This window comes from Semicossyphus pulcher, unplaced genomic scaffold, assembly GCF_022749685.1.
Source record: "Semicossyphus pulcher isolate SPU_LCO1_2020_fin unplaced genomic scaffold, fSemPul1.0.p SCAF_5, whole genome shotgun sequence".
Taxonomy (NCBI): domain Eukaryota; kingdom Metazoa; phylum Chordata; class Actinopteri; order Labriformes; family Labridae; genus Semicossyphus; species Semicossyphus pulcher.
The window spans coordinates 7075758-7091512 of record NW_027211726.1 but is presented as its reverse complement, the minus strand read 5'-3'; the positions used below and the strand labels follow the sequence as shown (position 1 = coordinate 7091512).

General features: G+C 38.0%; 2 protein-coding genes across 2 annotated transcripts; both read right to left on the bottom strand.

The window, feature by feature from the left end:
- Positions 1-406: 406 nt before the first annotated feature.
- On the bottom strand, positions 407-8849 carry LOC138608772 (probable C-mannosyltransferase DPY19L4). Its single transcript, XM_069681334.1, has 19 exons — positions 8568-8849; positions 8232-8402; positions 7372-7496; positions 7058-7148; positions 6823-6944; positions 6203-6348; positions 5959-6082; positions 5741-5875; positions 5267-5398; positions 4902-5003; positions 4751-4824; positions 4462-4620; positions 4187-4306; positions 3983-4103; positions 3809-3865; positions 3642-3724; positions 3429-3561; positions 2909-3067; positions 407-2453 (listed from the first exon to the last, which is right to left on the bottom strand). The coding sequence occupies exons 1-19, from the start codon at positions 8656-8658 to the stop codon at positions 2289-2291; spliced, it is 2310 nt and encodes a 769-aa protein (XP_069537435.1). The 5' UTR covers positions 8659-8849; the 3' UTR covers positions 407-2288.
- A 1250-nt stretch (positions 8850-10099) lies between these two features.
- On the bottom strand, positions 10100-14834 carry LOC138609141 (nucleolar protein dao-5-like). The gene is made up of 10 exons (XM_069681776.1): positions 14484-14834; positions 13330-13470; positions 13083-13202; positions 12860-12988; positions 12630-12767; positions 12411-12557; positions 12183-12320; positions 11028-11174; positions 10759-10902; positions 10100-10615 (listed from the first exon to the last, which is right to left on the bottom strand). The coding sequence occupies exons 1-10, from the start codon at positions 14533-14535 to the stop codon at positions 10545-10547; spliced, it is 1227 nt and encodes a 408-aa protein (XP_069537877.1). The 5' UTR covers positions 14536-14834; the 3' UTR covers positions 10100-10544.
- Positions 14835-15755: the final 921 nt, after the last annotated feature.

The following is a 15755-nucleotide window of genomic DNA, read 5'->3' as shown; positions in this document are numbered from 1 at the left end:
TTGATATTTTTATGTTTCTTTAAAACTAATAATAATTTGTAAAAACATCACAAATTCTGCCGATGCTGTAAGAATATATTCTATTTTAATGCAATTAAATTGTTTGGTATTTTAAGTATTTTCTGGAAAATGTGTTTCATTGGTATAGTGTTACCAACTGCCATATCCTTGTTTCAAGTTGCAGATGAATACAAATATACAAATATACAAAATTGTGTCTGTGTTAGTTCTGAATTGTCATTTTTACATTGTTAACTTTTTACAATCAGTTTGGCCAGTTTTGTATTAAATCATTGTCTTACTAGCTTATTATGGAAACGTGACATTATATTTAAGAGGATAATGTTGTGTAGCATACAGTAGTAAATCAAAAAGGAAAGTGGACATTTAATTGAATATGAAGGTTTTTATTCATGATCTCATACACACTTTTTACCTCCATTTAGTAATTCAATAAAACCTAATGTTCACTACATGGCCTTTTGCAGAGGAACAGACTTGTAAGACAGCACCAGAAGGAGTTTACCTCCAAATACTTCAGAGGTAACAACCAGAGGAGGGGTAATTATCAGACCTCAGAGAAAGCTAAAGGTGTGATCAGTAAAGAGATGTCAGTCAGTTCCCACATCTCAAAATAAGGCATCAAAATGAAGTGGATGAAGATAAAGCAAGAAAAACAGGCAGCTTCAGGACCAGCCTCCACTACCCTTACCGCTCAGTGATGTTGTTTACTATTATTCTGTGTTGTTCAACCTCTTACATCATGCCAGGCACCACAGTGTTATTAATTGTAATGCTACACCTGTATTAGGTAACAAAACCTTGATTAAAATGGGACATGAAGAGCACATCTTATACATTAAATTCAGTCAGTTAGTCCATAAATACTGACCTTCCTTTCATGCCTCTTGAAAAGAAAACTCTTCCCTTCTTCACTTTAAATTTCACGACACATACACAGTAATTGCATGGGTAACTTTTTTGAGGAAAAAAAAAACTGTCCGCTTTGCTAGTCATATAATTATAGGTCTCGATAAGCTGTTAATTATCACATATTCAGATCGTAATAAAAATTTCTTGACAGTGTTGTGGGAGGTTATTCTTGATCATAATTGAGATCATTATAACAGGATAATAATGTGTCCAATTATCAAATTATTTCCTCCCAAATACAATTTAAAAAGTTTGTGACAGTATTAACATCCAGAGAAAATGAGTCATGTAAAATAAAATAATAAAAAAAGAAAACAATGTTTGTTGAATGAAGAAAACAGCGTATAATCTATCACTAAATAATGGGCTAAAATAAGAAGTTTACAGCCAAGCTACTATCTCTCTCTGTATTTGAATAGTGCTTTGAGCTGGATGCTAAAGTCAGCATGCTAGCATGCTAACAAGGACAAATAACTCATAGATGATTAATTAGCAGATGTTTCACCATCTTAGTTTAGCACGTTAGCATGATGACATTTGCGTATTGGCACAAAACAAACAGTACAGTTCAGGCTAATGTGAATGTCATTACAGTAGCAGGTATTCAATCATAAACCGGAGTGCTGGGCAAAATAAAAATTCAACCTGATGATTGGGCTAGATTAGGAGTCAGGGGATCGCGAAAAAGGTTCTAATAAAAGCAGAGGGTACAAGAAGAATCCAGTAGATTTTAAGATATTTCACTCCAAAACAAACATGTCGATGTGACATGTGATGCTTAAAGTAAAATCAGTGTATTACCAATGCCACCAAAGCCAATGAAAAGCAACATTTAACCTCTTGAGACACCGATGTTATCTGTCCAACACTTCTTCAGATATTTCACAAAATCAATCTCGTGGTGGCACCTGAGGAAAGTTTAGGGGATAACCAAAGCCATTAGGATTCATCCTCTTGGGAGCATAACTTCGATAGAAAGGTTCATGGCCGTCCATCCAGTAGTTGTTGATATATTTCAGTCCAGAGCAAAGTGGTGGACTCACTGACCGTCGGATTCAGCTGCTCTCTGCCTCTGAACTCAAAGACCTCAGGCATGTACGAAGAGTAGTATGGCATATTCAACAGAGTCCTTTTATGTTGATTTTAAACCGAACATAACATACCAGTAAAATGTGCTCCGCTGATCCCAGCTGGTTTGAATTCGCAGCTTTAGCGTGTACACTGGGGTGTGTAAAGTATCAGTGATTAGACATTTTTCTGACGACACACTGCGACCACATATTGCAGTGCTCTGTGTAACATTGTGGAAACGTTGTGAAACACTTTAAGTCTCAGCAGGGAGGCAGAATCTGCTGTCAGTACTGAAAGGAGATGACAGAGTTCACTTTGTAGATGTGGTACGAGCGGTTCCAGAAAACTCGGGTGAAGTAGTTTGTGTAGGGCGAGTAGTTCATCTTTATCTCCTGGCAGAATCGTCCGTGCTTGGAGAAAGAGTACATCTCTCCTTTGTCATAGATGACCTGAAAGGGACAGGAGGATACGGAAAGACAATGATAATTGTAAAACAATTTCTAAAAAAAGGTCATGTGATCATCTGTACTTTTCAACACCTAGGCTGAGGGTGTGCAAAGCAGATAACACAGGCTTCATTTACAAAAATGTAATCTCTAGGCAGTGATTTTAGGGAAGGCAAGTGTTCTGGTTTCCATTTGTACTACGCTTGTAGTCCGAGTAATACTGACCAATCGTGTATCAGCAGGCTGCAGCGTATGCAAGAAAAACAGTCCGTTCTTGCCTAGAGTTAGCGTTCTTGTCTGGACAGTATGTATGGCCAGCAGCTAGTTAGTTATGCTTAGCACAAAGACTGGAAACAGAGGGGAAAAGCTAGCCTAGCTCTGTCCAAGTCTTTAGGAAGTCACTTCTCCAAGCCAAAAACTACTCAAGTACAAAACCTTTTAAATAACCCACAACTCACATGTCCATTGGAGATGTCCAGCAGGTCTTTGATCCTACAGCCTTTATCAAGACTCAGCTCGTTACAAATGGACTCCTCAATGATCACGTAGTTTGTCTTTTGAGAGGTCAGAATCTTGTAGATGTCCTCTGCAGATCTCATGGCATACACCTGGTAAGTCTACAAGGAAAGAAAGAAAAAAGGATATTAATTTTAAGAACTGTTTGCTGGTTAAGCTCATACTTTTTCTTGTGTTTGGGGGACATTTTTATGCCTTTAAGAAAGGACAGTATAGAGACTGAAAAGGGGAGAGACGCAAGAACATGCAAAAACATTTTAAAGTGAGATTACATGACACTAAAATACATCTTTAGTATAGATTCAATCTCTTCTAAGAATCACTTCTTCATAACCCAAAGATTTGGCAAACTAGTTTTCTTTTAAACTGACCATACTGTTCTAATTTATGTATTTCAATGGTTTTGCCACAACAAATTGTTTCCTTTGCTCCCTTCAGAAGTGAATCATTCATCTCACTCACATCTTCAGTCCTCCTCAGCAGGTTGATGTCAGAGTAAAGTGGTAAACTGGTCACAGCAGAACCTGAACACAACTTCACTGTTCCTAACAGCTGAGGGCTGCCTGCGAAGACAGCCGCCAGGGGAGCCTGTGACCTGAAAGACAACAACGCAACGTTAAAAATGCTAATTAAAAGGCTTCATGAATGAAAATCCGGAATGATCTGAGGACCGACCTGATCCAACTGATCAGCTCGACTGTATCGTGATCGTAGATATCCTGCAGGTCTGACAACTCTGCTAAGACACGAGGGCAGTACTACAAGACAGAGGAGAGAAGTGTAGGAGGATATTAGATGTCTGACTTTATGAGCTTCTACAGATAATGAGGTGAAAGTCTCACCTCTCTCCACAGACTGAAACCAATGATGGTTGGAACCGCTGTGCTCAGGATGAGAGACTGGAAAGTAAAAAAAAAAATTAAGTAAAAAAAAAACAGAAGAAAAGTCCAACAATCTATATACAAACCATGCCCTTTTATGTCTGTAGTTAAATGTGAATATCAGAGGTTACTCACCAGTATTACAGGGTGGATGGACCTCAGTTTGAGCCACTTAAATACAGTCATCCAGAGTTCTGGAGAACACACGCCGAACGCTGTAAACATGCAGACGTACGGGGTCCATAAATATTTCATCCTGCATGAAGAAAGAGAAAAGGATTAATGTCTATTTCTTTATTTACTATTGAACATGTTAGAAATTCAATCAGATGAACATACCCATCAAACAGCAGTGCAAGGCCTCCAAAAAGCAGCGTGTGAAAAACATGATAGATGACCTCTGGCTGCTCTCCTATTCGTCCATCTTCAAGTTTCAGGTTGGTTTGCATCGGCTGACCACTGCAGGAAAGTACAAAAATATATAACTTATAAATATTTAATGAAAGAGCCTCAAACAGAAACGCATTAACAGCATTCATTCAAACTGTATCCGAGAACCACAGCTGGTTGGTTATCACAAGCTCTGTCAATTATAACTTGTGTATGGCTCTCACCTGAGTCTTCTATAGATGGTCTGCAGCGTGGACAGCAGGCAGATGGAGAGCACCAGTAAGTAGAAGGGAAGGACTGAGGCCTGCGTCAGTCGTAGAAATAAGTCCTGACCGGGTGTCTGTAAACTCTCTTGGCACAGGAGGAAGTTTGGGACGAAATCACTGATATAGAGAATAAGGAAAACATTAGATTCAATTATATTATACAGAAAGAATCACAAAGGATAACACAAAATGCCATTATCAAGCCAACATCGCAAATCAAACTTTTGATGCAACAGCTGTAACTTACGTTGTTGTGTTAAGTCCGAATTTTACTTCCAAGAATTTCAATATGAAGTCACTCTCACTTACAGGTATGAGTTTCTGTAAATGACAGAAAAAAAACCAGTCATATATAATTTACAATTTATAGCTGTGGACTTTTTCAAAAATGGTTTTACCTTAACCAAATAACTGAAGGTGATCCCTGTGGTAAAGACCAGGTGGAAATGTAGGAAGAGTTTCATCACTCTGGCCACAAGAGGTCCCATCTTCATCTTTTGCTACAACAGAAATACAGAAAGTAACATTGGGATGGTGTCACTCTGCATTAACAGCATGTAAAACTAAAGGTAACTTTTTAAATGTTAGATAATAAAACATCTAATTCCTAACATTTAAGAGGTGCAACCAAGATATGTAAAAATAACTTTGTACATTGTTTAATTAATGAATCAGTTATAAAAGTCACAGATTATCTGATTCTGAGATCGCCTGTAATCTGTGTTTGTACTGAGCTCTGATGTGAGGGAGCAGCTAACTCTACCTGGAAGTACCTCGCGAGCACTGAGCCGATCATGAGGCTGAGCAGAGGCGAACTGAGCAGGGTCGGGTTCTGAAACTGGAACAGGTAGGCCAGGAACAAGGAGCTGAGGTACACCTTGTGAATGTCGGCCATCTTTACATCACACATGGAAGGATGATGGAGAGAGAGAGAGAAGGCGAGAGAAACAAAGGAAAATGCTGCAGAGTGAGATAATGGAAAAAAATACTGTACAAACAGGTATTTATAGGAACACACATTTGTTCTTGAATTTAAGCCAATTTTGTTAAGCGATCAGGACTTTACTCTTTTAAGACATCGTACATTAAAAAACAACACACCAAACTATGTATTATATTTATGTTAAAGTGTAATAACACTTATCCTAATCAAGTCCAGGAGGGGAGTTTGGTTTATATAAAGGTACTATATAAAGCCAAGTCGTGGTTTCATGTGATTCAACTGTCCACTGTTTACCTTACGTGTTGGCACCAGGTCAAAAGAGTCGAGCAAGAAAAGACAGAGGCCTTGACAGAAGAGCACATAGTGGCTGTGTTCCCACACCAGCAGGAAGGTGAAGGTGGTGGCACTCATGGTGAGATAGCAAAACATCTACAGAGATATAAATACACTTAGTGTAAATGCACTTTACGATAAGATGTGGGATTATTTAAAACAACGGAGGAGAGGTTCACCTCGGTGGCAGAGCTGATGTTATTACTCAGGAATCCGGTCAAAGCTGCAACCTGGCAAGAAAAGTAAGGCAGAGCCCAGTTGTCCCGCAGAGGAATGGCCTGGTCCACTTTGGTTGTATCTGGTCTGAGTTGTTAAGCAAACAACAGAGTCATCATTACATTGAAAGAAAATCAGTAAAACGTGAAACTTAAAACTGAAGGGCATTATAAACTATGGGGAACAGGATGTCAGAATTCCTCTCACCTGTTGATCACGTACCAGGCCACAGCCAGCATGCCAGCCACCCAGGTGCCGCTCATCACCCAGCTGCACACAAACAGGGCGGTGACGTAGACCGCCTGGAGGCCGAAGACCGCTCCAACATAGAAGTAGATCGGCTCCACGACATCCTGAAGACAGAGACGAAAACATCAGGGTGTGTTCATTTTCGTAAATATACACACAGAGTTTGTCGAGTATGTTTTTCTGTGTGTGTATGTAAATGTGTTTTAGCGTGTGTGTATGTACTTATGGATGTCTGGTGTTTCCTTACGCTAATGTATAGAGCACTCTAAGCTGCTTTTGTATGTATGTAAATTGATTATAAATATAAGAAGGGATCTATTGCCATTACACACTTTCCCACTTAGAGGCTGATTAAAGAAGTACTGAGGTAAACTCCCTTTCTCTTCTCCGTGATAATAAGTTATAATCCTCCAACTTCCTCCACTCTGAGCCTTGGTTCTCATGGAGTTCAAGCAGCGCTTCCTGATAATACATTTAATGCTCCCTTGATTTAAAGTAACACACATAGGTTATAAAATTAATTGTGGAAACAACAGAATTTCCTTCAAAAACATATCTGACATATAAAAAAATCTCACCTGGCTTCCTGTGACTTTGTATAGGAAGCTTGTGATGAGCTCTGGATACAGAGATAGACGTTCCACCACGTTGATGGTTTGACCCGAAACAGTCTTGTTATCAACCGTCAGCTCATAAAACCCTAAAAACACAAAAACACAAAGGAACAAGATCAACATCGGAGATGATTACCAAAGAAAAGAGACAGTTACAGCCTTTAATTCAAGTTTGAGTTGTATCCAAGGAGAGAGGTACCTCTTTCAAAAGATTGAGCCGTCAGCAGGTGCTTGTAGTAGTAATAATAGAGCCCGCTGCCTTCTTGGAAGGTGATTTCACGCTCAAGCTCCTGTGACAAATTATAAGTGAATTTTACTGATAATAAACTCGTCAAAAAAAGTTTGGAATATGGTGTTTGGTCGATCATATCTCTGTTGTCACTTTATCATTAGCATTGAATCTGGTATCATTGGAAAGCTTGTTCATTTCCCTTTCCAACGATGTCCCACCACATTCCCAACTTTTTTTTACATGGCAGTGAGGTGGAAATGAGGCAAAACCGAGTCACCCACCCTTCGGGTTGAAAACCAGAACTTCCTGTCATGATATGTAGACAGATACACGGCATAAAGCATGCCGCAGGCAACAGCTGCCAAACACCCGAAGAACACCCTCACCAGGCGCTGCAGAAAACCAGCTGTGGAGCAGAAATATAACGGTGAACTTCACAAATAACTTATGATTGTGTATATTATTCACACTGTTAACATTTGCCCTTTACTTTATTCATATTTAGCTAATTCTATCCTCTTTGTTTATAACACTGTTCAGCTCTGTTCATTTCAAAACATTCATTTTACATATTATTTAAATGTAATTTACTGTATTTCTTGACTTTTTCAATCAAATCACAGAAAAATTAAGTCTGTAGTTATTCACCATAGTGGACAACTTTAAGGTCAAACTAGAGTTGGCATTTTCAACTATATTTCAAGGTATTTCGGGTGAAATTCGATTCCATAATTTCCCTTTCCCTTCAATTGAGACATATATGGGGAAAAGTGGAAAACTGGAAAGGTCATGATCAATCTGTTTTGCTCTGATCCGGTACCACAGGCGTAAAACCAGAACATACATCATCAAGTTGTAGGAGAATTTAAGTGCATTAACTTGTTTATTCCTTTGCAAAGCCTTAGGGTGTGATCCAACAAAGGTGCGTAAAATCCTGTAAAACACTACAGGGACTCGCATGTTTGTGCTGAACTCTAAGGGACGAACAGTACGTTTTTTCTACATTAGAGTCTTGATAAGGGCTGCAAGACTTTGGGAAAAATAACATCACAGTCATTTTGACAAGATTTATATTATTAATGAAAACACTATCACAATCATGATGAAATTGTTGTGGCATGTATGGATGACAAAACCTTACATGCAGAAGACCTCTTTGATGTCTTGACAGGTGACTCAGGTGTGTTTGATTCCTGCTGTTTATGTTGAGCATCCTCTTCTTCAGCTTCACCTTCATCTTTCTGCTGCTTGTCATCTGCTCCATTAATGGACACACTTCCATCATCCACTGGGTTCAGCGGTCCATTAACATCTGTACAGGTGTTAGTAGAGACAGACAGTTGTTAGCAACTACCGGCTTTGTGACAACCCAGATCAGACTTATTGTTTCCCTGGAAAAGTTAACATAAGGCAAGTAACCGGTTTGTTTGCACGGTAAGCTGTTCTGTTAGCAAACTGCTAAGTTAGCTAAACTTACGTGTAGTGTCCTCATCATGCTCATTTGGGCGCTCGTCCTCTTCTATATCACCTTCCAAGTTCTCTGTTTTACGACATCTTAGTTCGGTCATGACTGGATAAAATTAATCCAAGAGGAGTCGGCTGATGTATTGAGACAGCATGCTAGCTAACAAGCAGTTAGCTAACAAAGGAGACGTTAACTCAATGTTTCGCTTTACGACAAACTAGGCAGGTGACCAACCGATCTAAAGTCTTCCCCTTGCTGTATCGACTCCTCTTCCACTAAGTTGCAGTGCAGAAGTCGCACAGTTGAAGTGTTTGGGGTTTTGAGTGTGTGGAGGACTGAACTTAGCACTGCAGCTGGGCTGTGGCGGAAGTTGCTGACGGCTTTAGAAACCAGCGAAGAAGAGTGAGGACCAAACTTCACTGTGAATTTAATTTAACGGATGTTTGACGGTTTAACGGATACTTTTTGGGGAGATTTTCATTTCTGGTACTCTTCTTAAATTTCCAATTTACTATATACTATTTAACTCAAATAGATGTGATGTTTGTGAAGGAAAGTATACATTGTGGCAATTAATTAGGACTTTTTTTTACTATTCTTACTTTCTAACTGATGCTTGTCTGTTGTCATGTTAAAGGACTTTTTATTGATTTATATGCAATGCCATTCAAGTTGTATCAGATTTTGTTGATGTTGTATGATGTCAAATTTAAATAAAGTTAAAAAATAAAATACAATTTAAGAAAACTACAACTGTCTCATTTTAAATTCCCTTTTGGATATTATGCCAAGAAAACATCAATGTTTCCTTAATAATACTTCTTATGCTTTTATTTATTTAGGGATTTCTTAAAAATAAAAGTCTGTAATTACTTGACTTCACATGATCAATTATGTGTTCCTTCCAAGGAAAAATGGTGACAAATTTGAAAAACAAAACAAGAAATATGCAAGTCCAATTGAGCTTAAGTAAAATGGGAGGGATATTTTGTTAATATTTCCGAAACTATCGCTCGAGATAGAAATTAATTTACATAAATCAATAAAGAAAAATGAGCAAGCACTGCAGCCTTCAAATAATTGTAAAAAATCTTTGGGTTTAGGGAAAAATAATTTTAAAAATATCATATTTTTCGGTGACTAATTTTTGTCTTCAATTTTTTTTGATGATTTTAAATCAGAACAATATAAACAAACTTACATGTAAACAAAAGCTAAATCTTAATTGGAGAAAATGTATAACTGCATCAGGTTGTTTTATATTAATGTAGTTGTGCAGACTTTTCGCTGATAACCCAAAGTAGAATTGTGAAATTACTTTTAAAGGCTACTTAAATAGTGATTAATGAGAGAACGGGCTATTTGCTGCAAAGATTGTACAGCCTTCGGACACAAATTGTGATTTTGGCAACATAAGAACAACTGACTTCACTTACAATCTCACTGGAAGGAAAATTACAAACACAGATAAAGAAGAAGTATTATGGGTCTGTGTTAAGTCAGCAAAAAACAGAGACAGACTCATCTGATGCAGTTTCATTGTGAAAGCAGTTTAATCCAACACAGCAGATTTTCACTGCTGCATGCTGGGAATACAGTTAATATGAAAGGAGAAATATAACTTACATGGATCAGTGTTAAATTATTCTTTAAAAAATAAAGCAGAGGATAAGGCGAATAAAAACAATAGGCACAAATATTAAAGTAAAATCAAAGAATGTGCATGAAACCTACAAAATTGTATCCCAAACTTAAAAACAGGAGTAAAAAGACCATAAATTAACATGTATGTACGGTATATAAAACACAATGTTGAACTTTACATCAACACTAACATGTGATTTTTTGGGAGGCATCTCTCCAAAGGACTTAAAACACTGAGGAAATCCCAAACTTGGATCCACCAGGGGGTTTGGACTTCCCGGTCCAGAAGTTGAAAGGTAACAACAAAACAGTTTCTTAAACCTGTTACAGCTTTCTTTTACCTGCTTAATCTTCTTCTGAGGATTCCTTAGAACTGTCTGACTTGTCGCTCGACGTCTTTTCAGCAACCGGTGTGTCTATTTTGGAGAGTAAGAATAATGTTACTCTGTATTTTGAGGTTGTATTGTAGCATCAATTACCTGTAAATTGATATACGTTCTTGGACCATTTCTGTTCTCTTAGCTAGCCTGTGCAAAACACTTGATTACATGATATGTACCTGCACTGGTTTTGTTCAGGCTTCCTGTTGCCCCTCCTTCTTCACCATCACACCTCTCAAGTATTATCCTCAGGATTTTGGTCACTTGTGGGTGTTTAGCTGGCTTGATTAAAGGTTCCTCATCGGAACTGTTGCTTGATGACCCTGAAAAAACATAAAAAGAGAATAACCCACATTGATTTATGGTTTCACCGAGAATTTAAACTGCATTAACTGGCCTCTAGAGCCACTCTTCTCCTGCCTATAGTATGAAAATGATGTCCTTTTACCTGACACAATTGTCTTTTTGGACTTCGTGGGGGTTGTGTTCCTCTTCTTCGGCGCTGAAGCCTTTTTTGTTTTTGTTTGTTTGCCTTTGCGTTTCTTTTTCACAAGATTAATCAAGGGTTCATCGTCTGAGCTTTCATCAGAGGGTCCTGCCAACAAACATCAGAACAGCAAAGACTTAAAGATGTTTTTTGTTATGTATTGGTAGCAAATAATATAACGCTTTGTCCATGATTGAAGGGATAGGTCAGATTTTTGGACACCAAGTTGTATTAAATACTTGCTAGTAGTGTAGTGGATGCAAAGCTGTTAGCTCACTCACGAGTCCTGCAGTTGGAGTTCTGGCCGGTTCCGAACGTAGAATAAGTAGTTCGGGTGAGATGCCAGGGTCATGAAACCCAAGAGCTTTACCCTACAAAAACAACACGCAGGCAATGGTGATCCATTTTCACCACAAAATCACCGTCCTAGGATTTTATATACTGAACCCTTTTTTGGCACTATTTTCCTCTCTTGACAAATCCAGTATCACTACGCCTGCTGCAGGTCGGTTTCTCAGGTAAGCCGACCTAATAGCTGTTTCACGTTGGTTCTGACTGATTTGCGTCATCACTGAAGTAAACATGTCGGACTATGTAAGTGATGAGGAAGATTTACCTTTTACAACGGATCCAATGGGATGTCTGTATGAACCTGAATATAGTGATGCTGAACCTCGTCAGATGGACGGGCAGAGAGAGAAAGGAGAGAGAGAGAGGCTGTGCAAGCTCCCAAGTTACCAATTCCAGTGTGTTCTCGTAGAAACAGCTGATGGATCACGTCAACTGAGAAACCGGCCTGCCGCAGGCGTAGTGATACTGGATTTGCCCAGAGAGAAAATAGTGCCAAAAAAAGGACAGCAGAAATCCTAGGATGATGAATATGTGCTGAAAAGGGATCACCATTGCCTGCGTGTTGTTTTTTGTAGGGTAAAACTTTTTGGTTTCATGACCCTGGCATCTCGCCGGAACTACTTATTCTACATTCAGAACCAGCGAAAACTCCGACCTCAGGACTCTGTGAGTAAGCTAATAGGTTTGCATCCACTACACTACTAGCAAGTATTTCATACAACTTAGTGTCCAAAAATCTGAATTATCCCTTTAATGCTTCAGTACCTCGTCTCTTTCTTGACGCACTGCCCTGCGATGCAGTTGTCCTCTTTGTGTTTTTCTTCACTGGTTTCTTCCTTTTGGCAATGAGACTCACTAAGGGCACATCGTCATCATCCGAGCTGATGTCTGAGGATGAAGGGTCTTTAAAAATCCAAGAAGTTAGTTCTTGAACTACTTTTTACAACATACCATGAAATTAACTCCTTCTTGTCAGTCTGATTAAAGTGCTACCTTTAGGTCGTCTGCCTTTAAGCTTCGGTTTTGTGTTCTTGCGGTTTGCTGAAGTCTTCAGATCTTTAGCAGCCTTTGTCAACTTCGTCTTCATTGATGCTAGTGGTTCATCATCTGAGCTGTCACTGGAGGACTCTGCGTATTTAACTTAAACAAAGAAAAATTATTATTTTTTGTACTAATGCTATTTTAGAAAAGTTTTGATTTTTTAACAGTTACCCTTTTGCCTTGCTGCACTCCTTTTGGATTTCATATCCGGGGATGCTTTTCTTGAAGGCTTGACCGGAGCCTTTCTCTCAAGTTTCTTTGCAAGTACACTGAGAGGCTCGTCATCTGAGCTCTCATCGTCATCCGAGTCTGTTTAAGTGAGTCAAGAATCTATTTCAGCTACAGAAGACAGCACATTTCTGTAAATGAGGTTCACAGAGAAAAAAAAAAACTTGTCTTACCTTTCTTTTTTTTGGGGACAGATTTCTTTGGAGGCACTGAGACTGGTTTCCTTGTAGCTTTGGGGGGCGCTTTGGCAATCTTTATGAGAGGCTCATTGTCAGAGCTATCATCTGTAGTTAGTACTGTCACTGTAAAATACAGATTATAATATAAAGCCATCCATTTCAGACAAAAATAAAGAAAAGATGAATTTTTGTTCATGACATGAGGTAATATAACCACCTGCTTTCTTGTTATTTGTGCCGTTAGATCTGCGTGACGCCTTTTTCTCTGGTTTCTTAGCTGGTGCGGGCAGTGTTTTCTTTTTTATTAAAGGCTCATCATCTGAGGAGTTATCCGAAGCTACATAGAAAAAGATATAAACATAAAAAAACATATTATCTTTTGCTTTCAAAGGACACGTTATGTCAAGTTAAAAATATTTACTTTAAATGGCAGTATATAGTACAGTTGTTTTATTTGTCCTCACCACTTTTGTCCCTTTTTGAATTAGTGTTGGACTCAAAGGTTGGGCTGTGTCTGTTTTCACTTGACTGTTCCTTCTCACTTTGAGGCCTCTCCAAGAGCTTCGACAGAGGGACATCATCATCAGAGCTGGAGCTGTCCTTCCCTGATCAGAGACAAAACAAGGTAAATACCAGCTAAAACATCTTCATGTTCATAAAAGTGTGTTAATAAAGTTGGACCCAAAAAACTACCTTTTCTCTAGTTTGTATGTCATAAAATGTGTTTAACTCATCTAAGAAAACATTGTTTCTGTTCCACAGATAAAAGCAATTGCGAGGTATGTGTAAGATACTTTTTTATTGTCTTTATTTGATAGTATTGATCGATTTATGAATAATATGGTTGAAGAGAAATAAGGATGACATGCTAAAATGGTTCCAAGCTGATGTCAACCAGGTACGTCACATATACAGGACTTAACGTATACACAGTACGTTTCTTAGGTCCATGAATCACAGGGCATCCACAGTTATGAATGTTATTGGAAAACCAGGGATGTAATCTACTTACAAGTTGGTTTTCATAACTTTAAAATTGAAGTCTATGAGGGGCAAACTTCTCTTCTCTCTCTTCTGTTTTAATCAATTACAACAGCTAGGACTCTTTATACCCAGTACTGGAATAAGTACTATAATACTTTTACTTAATATTTTACTACTTTTTGAATAAAGTAGGCTTACAATGTTGTAAAATGCTTTTGTTACAAGACTTGCAGTCAAAACTTACATAAAAGTACAGGAGTGTTATAAGCAAAATGTGCTTAAAGTACTCAATTTGTAGAATGCCGTAAAGTTGCAGTATAGGCTAAGTAAGTGTAAGTAGCACCGTAGTACTTAAGTATTTACGTAACAGTGCCTTAGGAGGTACAGTAAGTTTAACTTTCTCCAGTGTTAACCAACACTCCTAACAACTCTTGTCCCCTTATAATATTAATAGAACTGATTTGTGTAAATTCTCCTATTTTAATCGTTTTAAAAAGGCGGAAGCACCAGTGACGTCAAAGCTTTATTTCTCATTTATAAGCTAATTTAGCTTTTAGCTTATGGTCACAACACAGTCCAATAAAATGCCTGCATCCTCAACTAAAAGTAAAAATTATATTGATAATGTAACTACCTGAAGAGTCTTGTCCCACTTTAGTTATCCCGTCAGCTGTGCTGCAGTCCATTTTTGTGTCTCCGTTAATAACGTTACAAGTTAATTATGTTCTTCATCCGAAACGCGCCAGTTGGTTTCCTGTTGTTAGCTTCTTCTTCAGAGTTACGGTTATGTTAGCCAAGTTCGCAGGTTGATTATGTATGACTGTTGGTTGTTGTTGTCACGAGTTCTTAACTGTGGTGATTCGACAAACCTACAGCTAAAGTCTGTGTGCCATAGAGCGACATTAAACAAGTTTTAAAACCAGTTTGTCCAGTTAATACTGTAAAGTGGTCCCAGTTCACGTTCGGTTTGTTTTCTTCCGCTTTAAAGCGCCTCGCAAGGGCGAGTGTTGATGACGTTCACAGACCGCATTCGTCTACTGACTTGGGATGTTGCTTAGCAACAAAATTAAGCAACGGGGAACTGTGTTAAAGTCAGTCTATGGTTAAAGTATATATGGGTGTCTAACTGCACGATAGGGTTGTTATAACAAAACAGTGTTACAGCTGAAGAAAATACTTCCATATGATTGACCCTGCTTTGATGGAAATGTCTGTCCCTTGGTAAAATGACAATTTTGTATTTATTTCTTTATTTTATTTTATCACGTTCTTACTAACATATTTTTGATAAAACGTTTTATGTAACAGAATGTATTGTTGATGAAAATAAACATAAAAAAACAACAACTATGCAACGGTAACTACCCAGGCTAATCTAACTACTAAAGTAAAGCTAAACTGATGCTTATCTTTGTTTAGTTAAAAGTCAAGTCATGGCAATAAGCTAATTTTACAGGCTCAAGAATGAACTTCAACACTCAACTTTTTAAATGTGGACAAAATTTGCTTAAAGAAAAAAAACAAAATGTAAACTCCAACTGCAAATACAGATGGTGTTAACACAATCAAAAGCCCCAGTAGCCTATTTATTTATTAATGTAACAGTTACTTTAGCAATTAATTGATTATTTGGTCAAAGTTATGTTACAAAATTGTGAAATTGCTTGTCAATCACATGTTCCAAGAACTACAACTGTTGTTTTCATCTTACCAGGAAATGTGGGGCTTTTTTTTTTGCTTAGAAAATTACTTAAAGATTAATTTATTTCCCCAAATTTTGTTTTTCTGTCCATCAACAAATTGATTACTTGACAACTTATTTTAACTATTTGGACACTATGGTGCTCTGCTTACGTGGAAGGCAAACCCATTTCCATGTACTTAGTAGGTTGGTTTAACTCTTTGT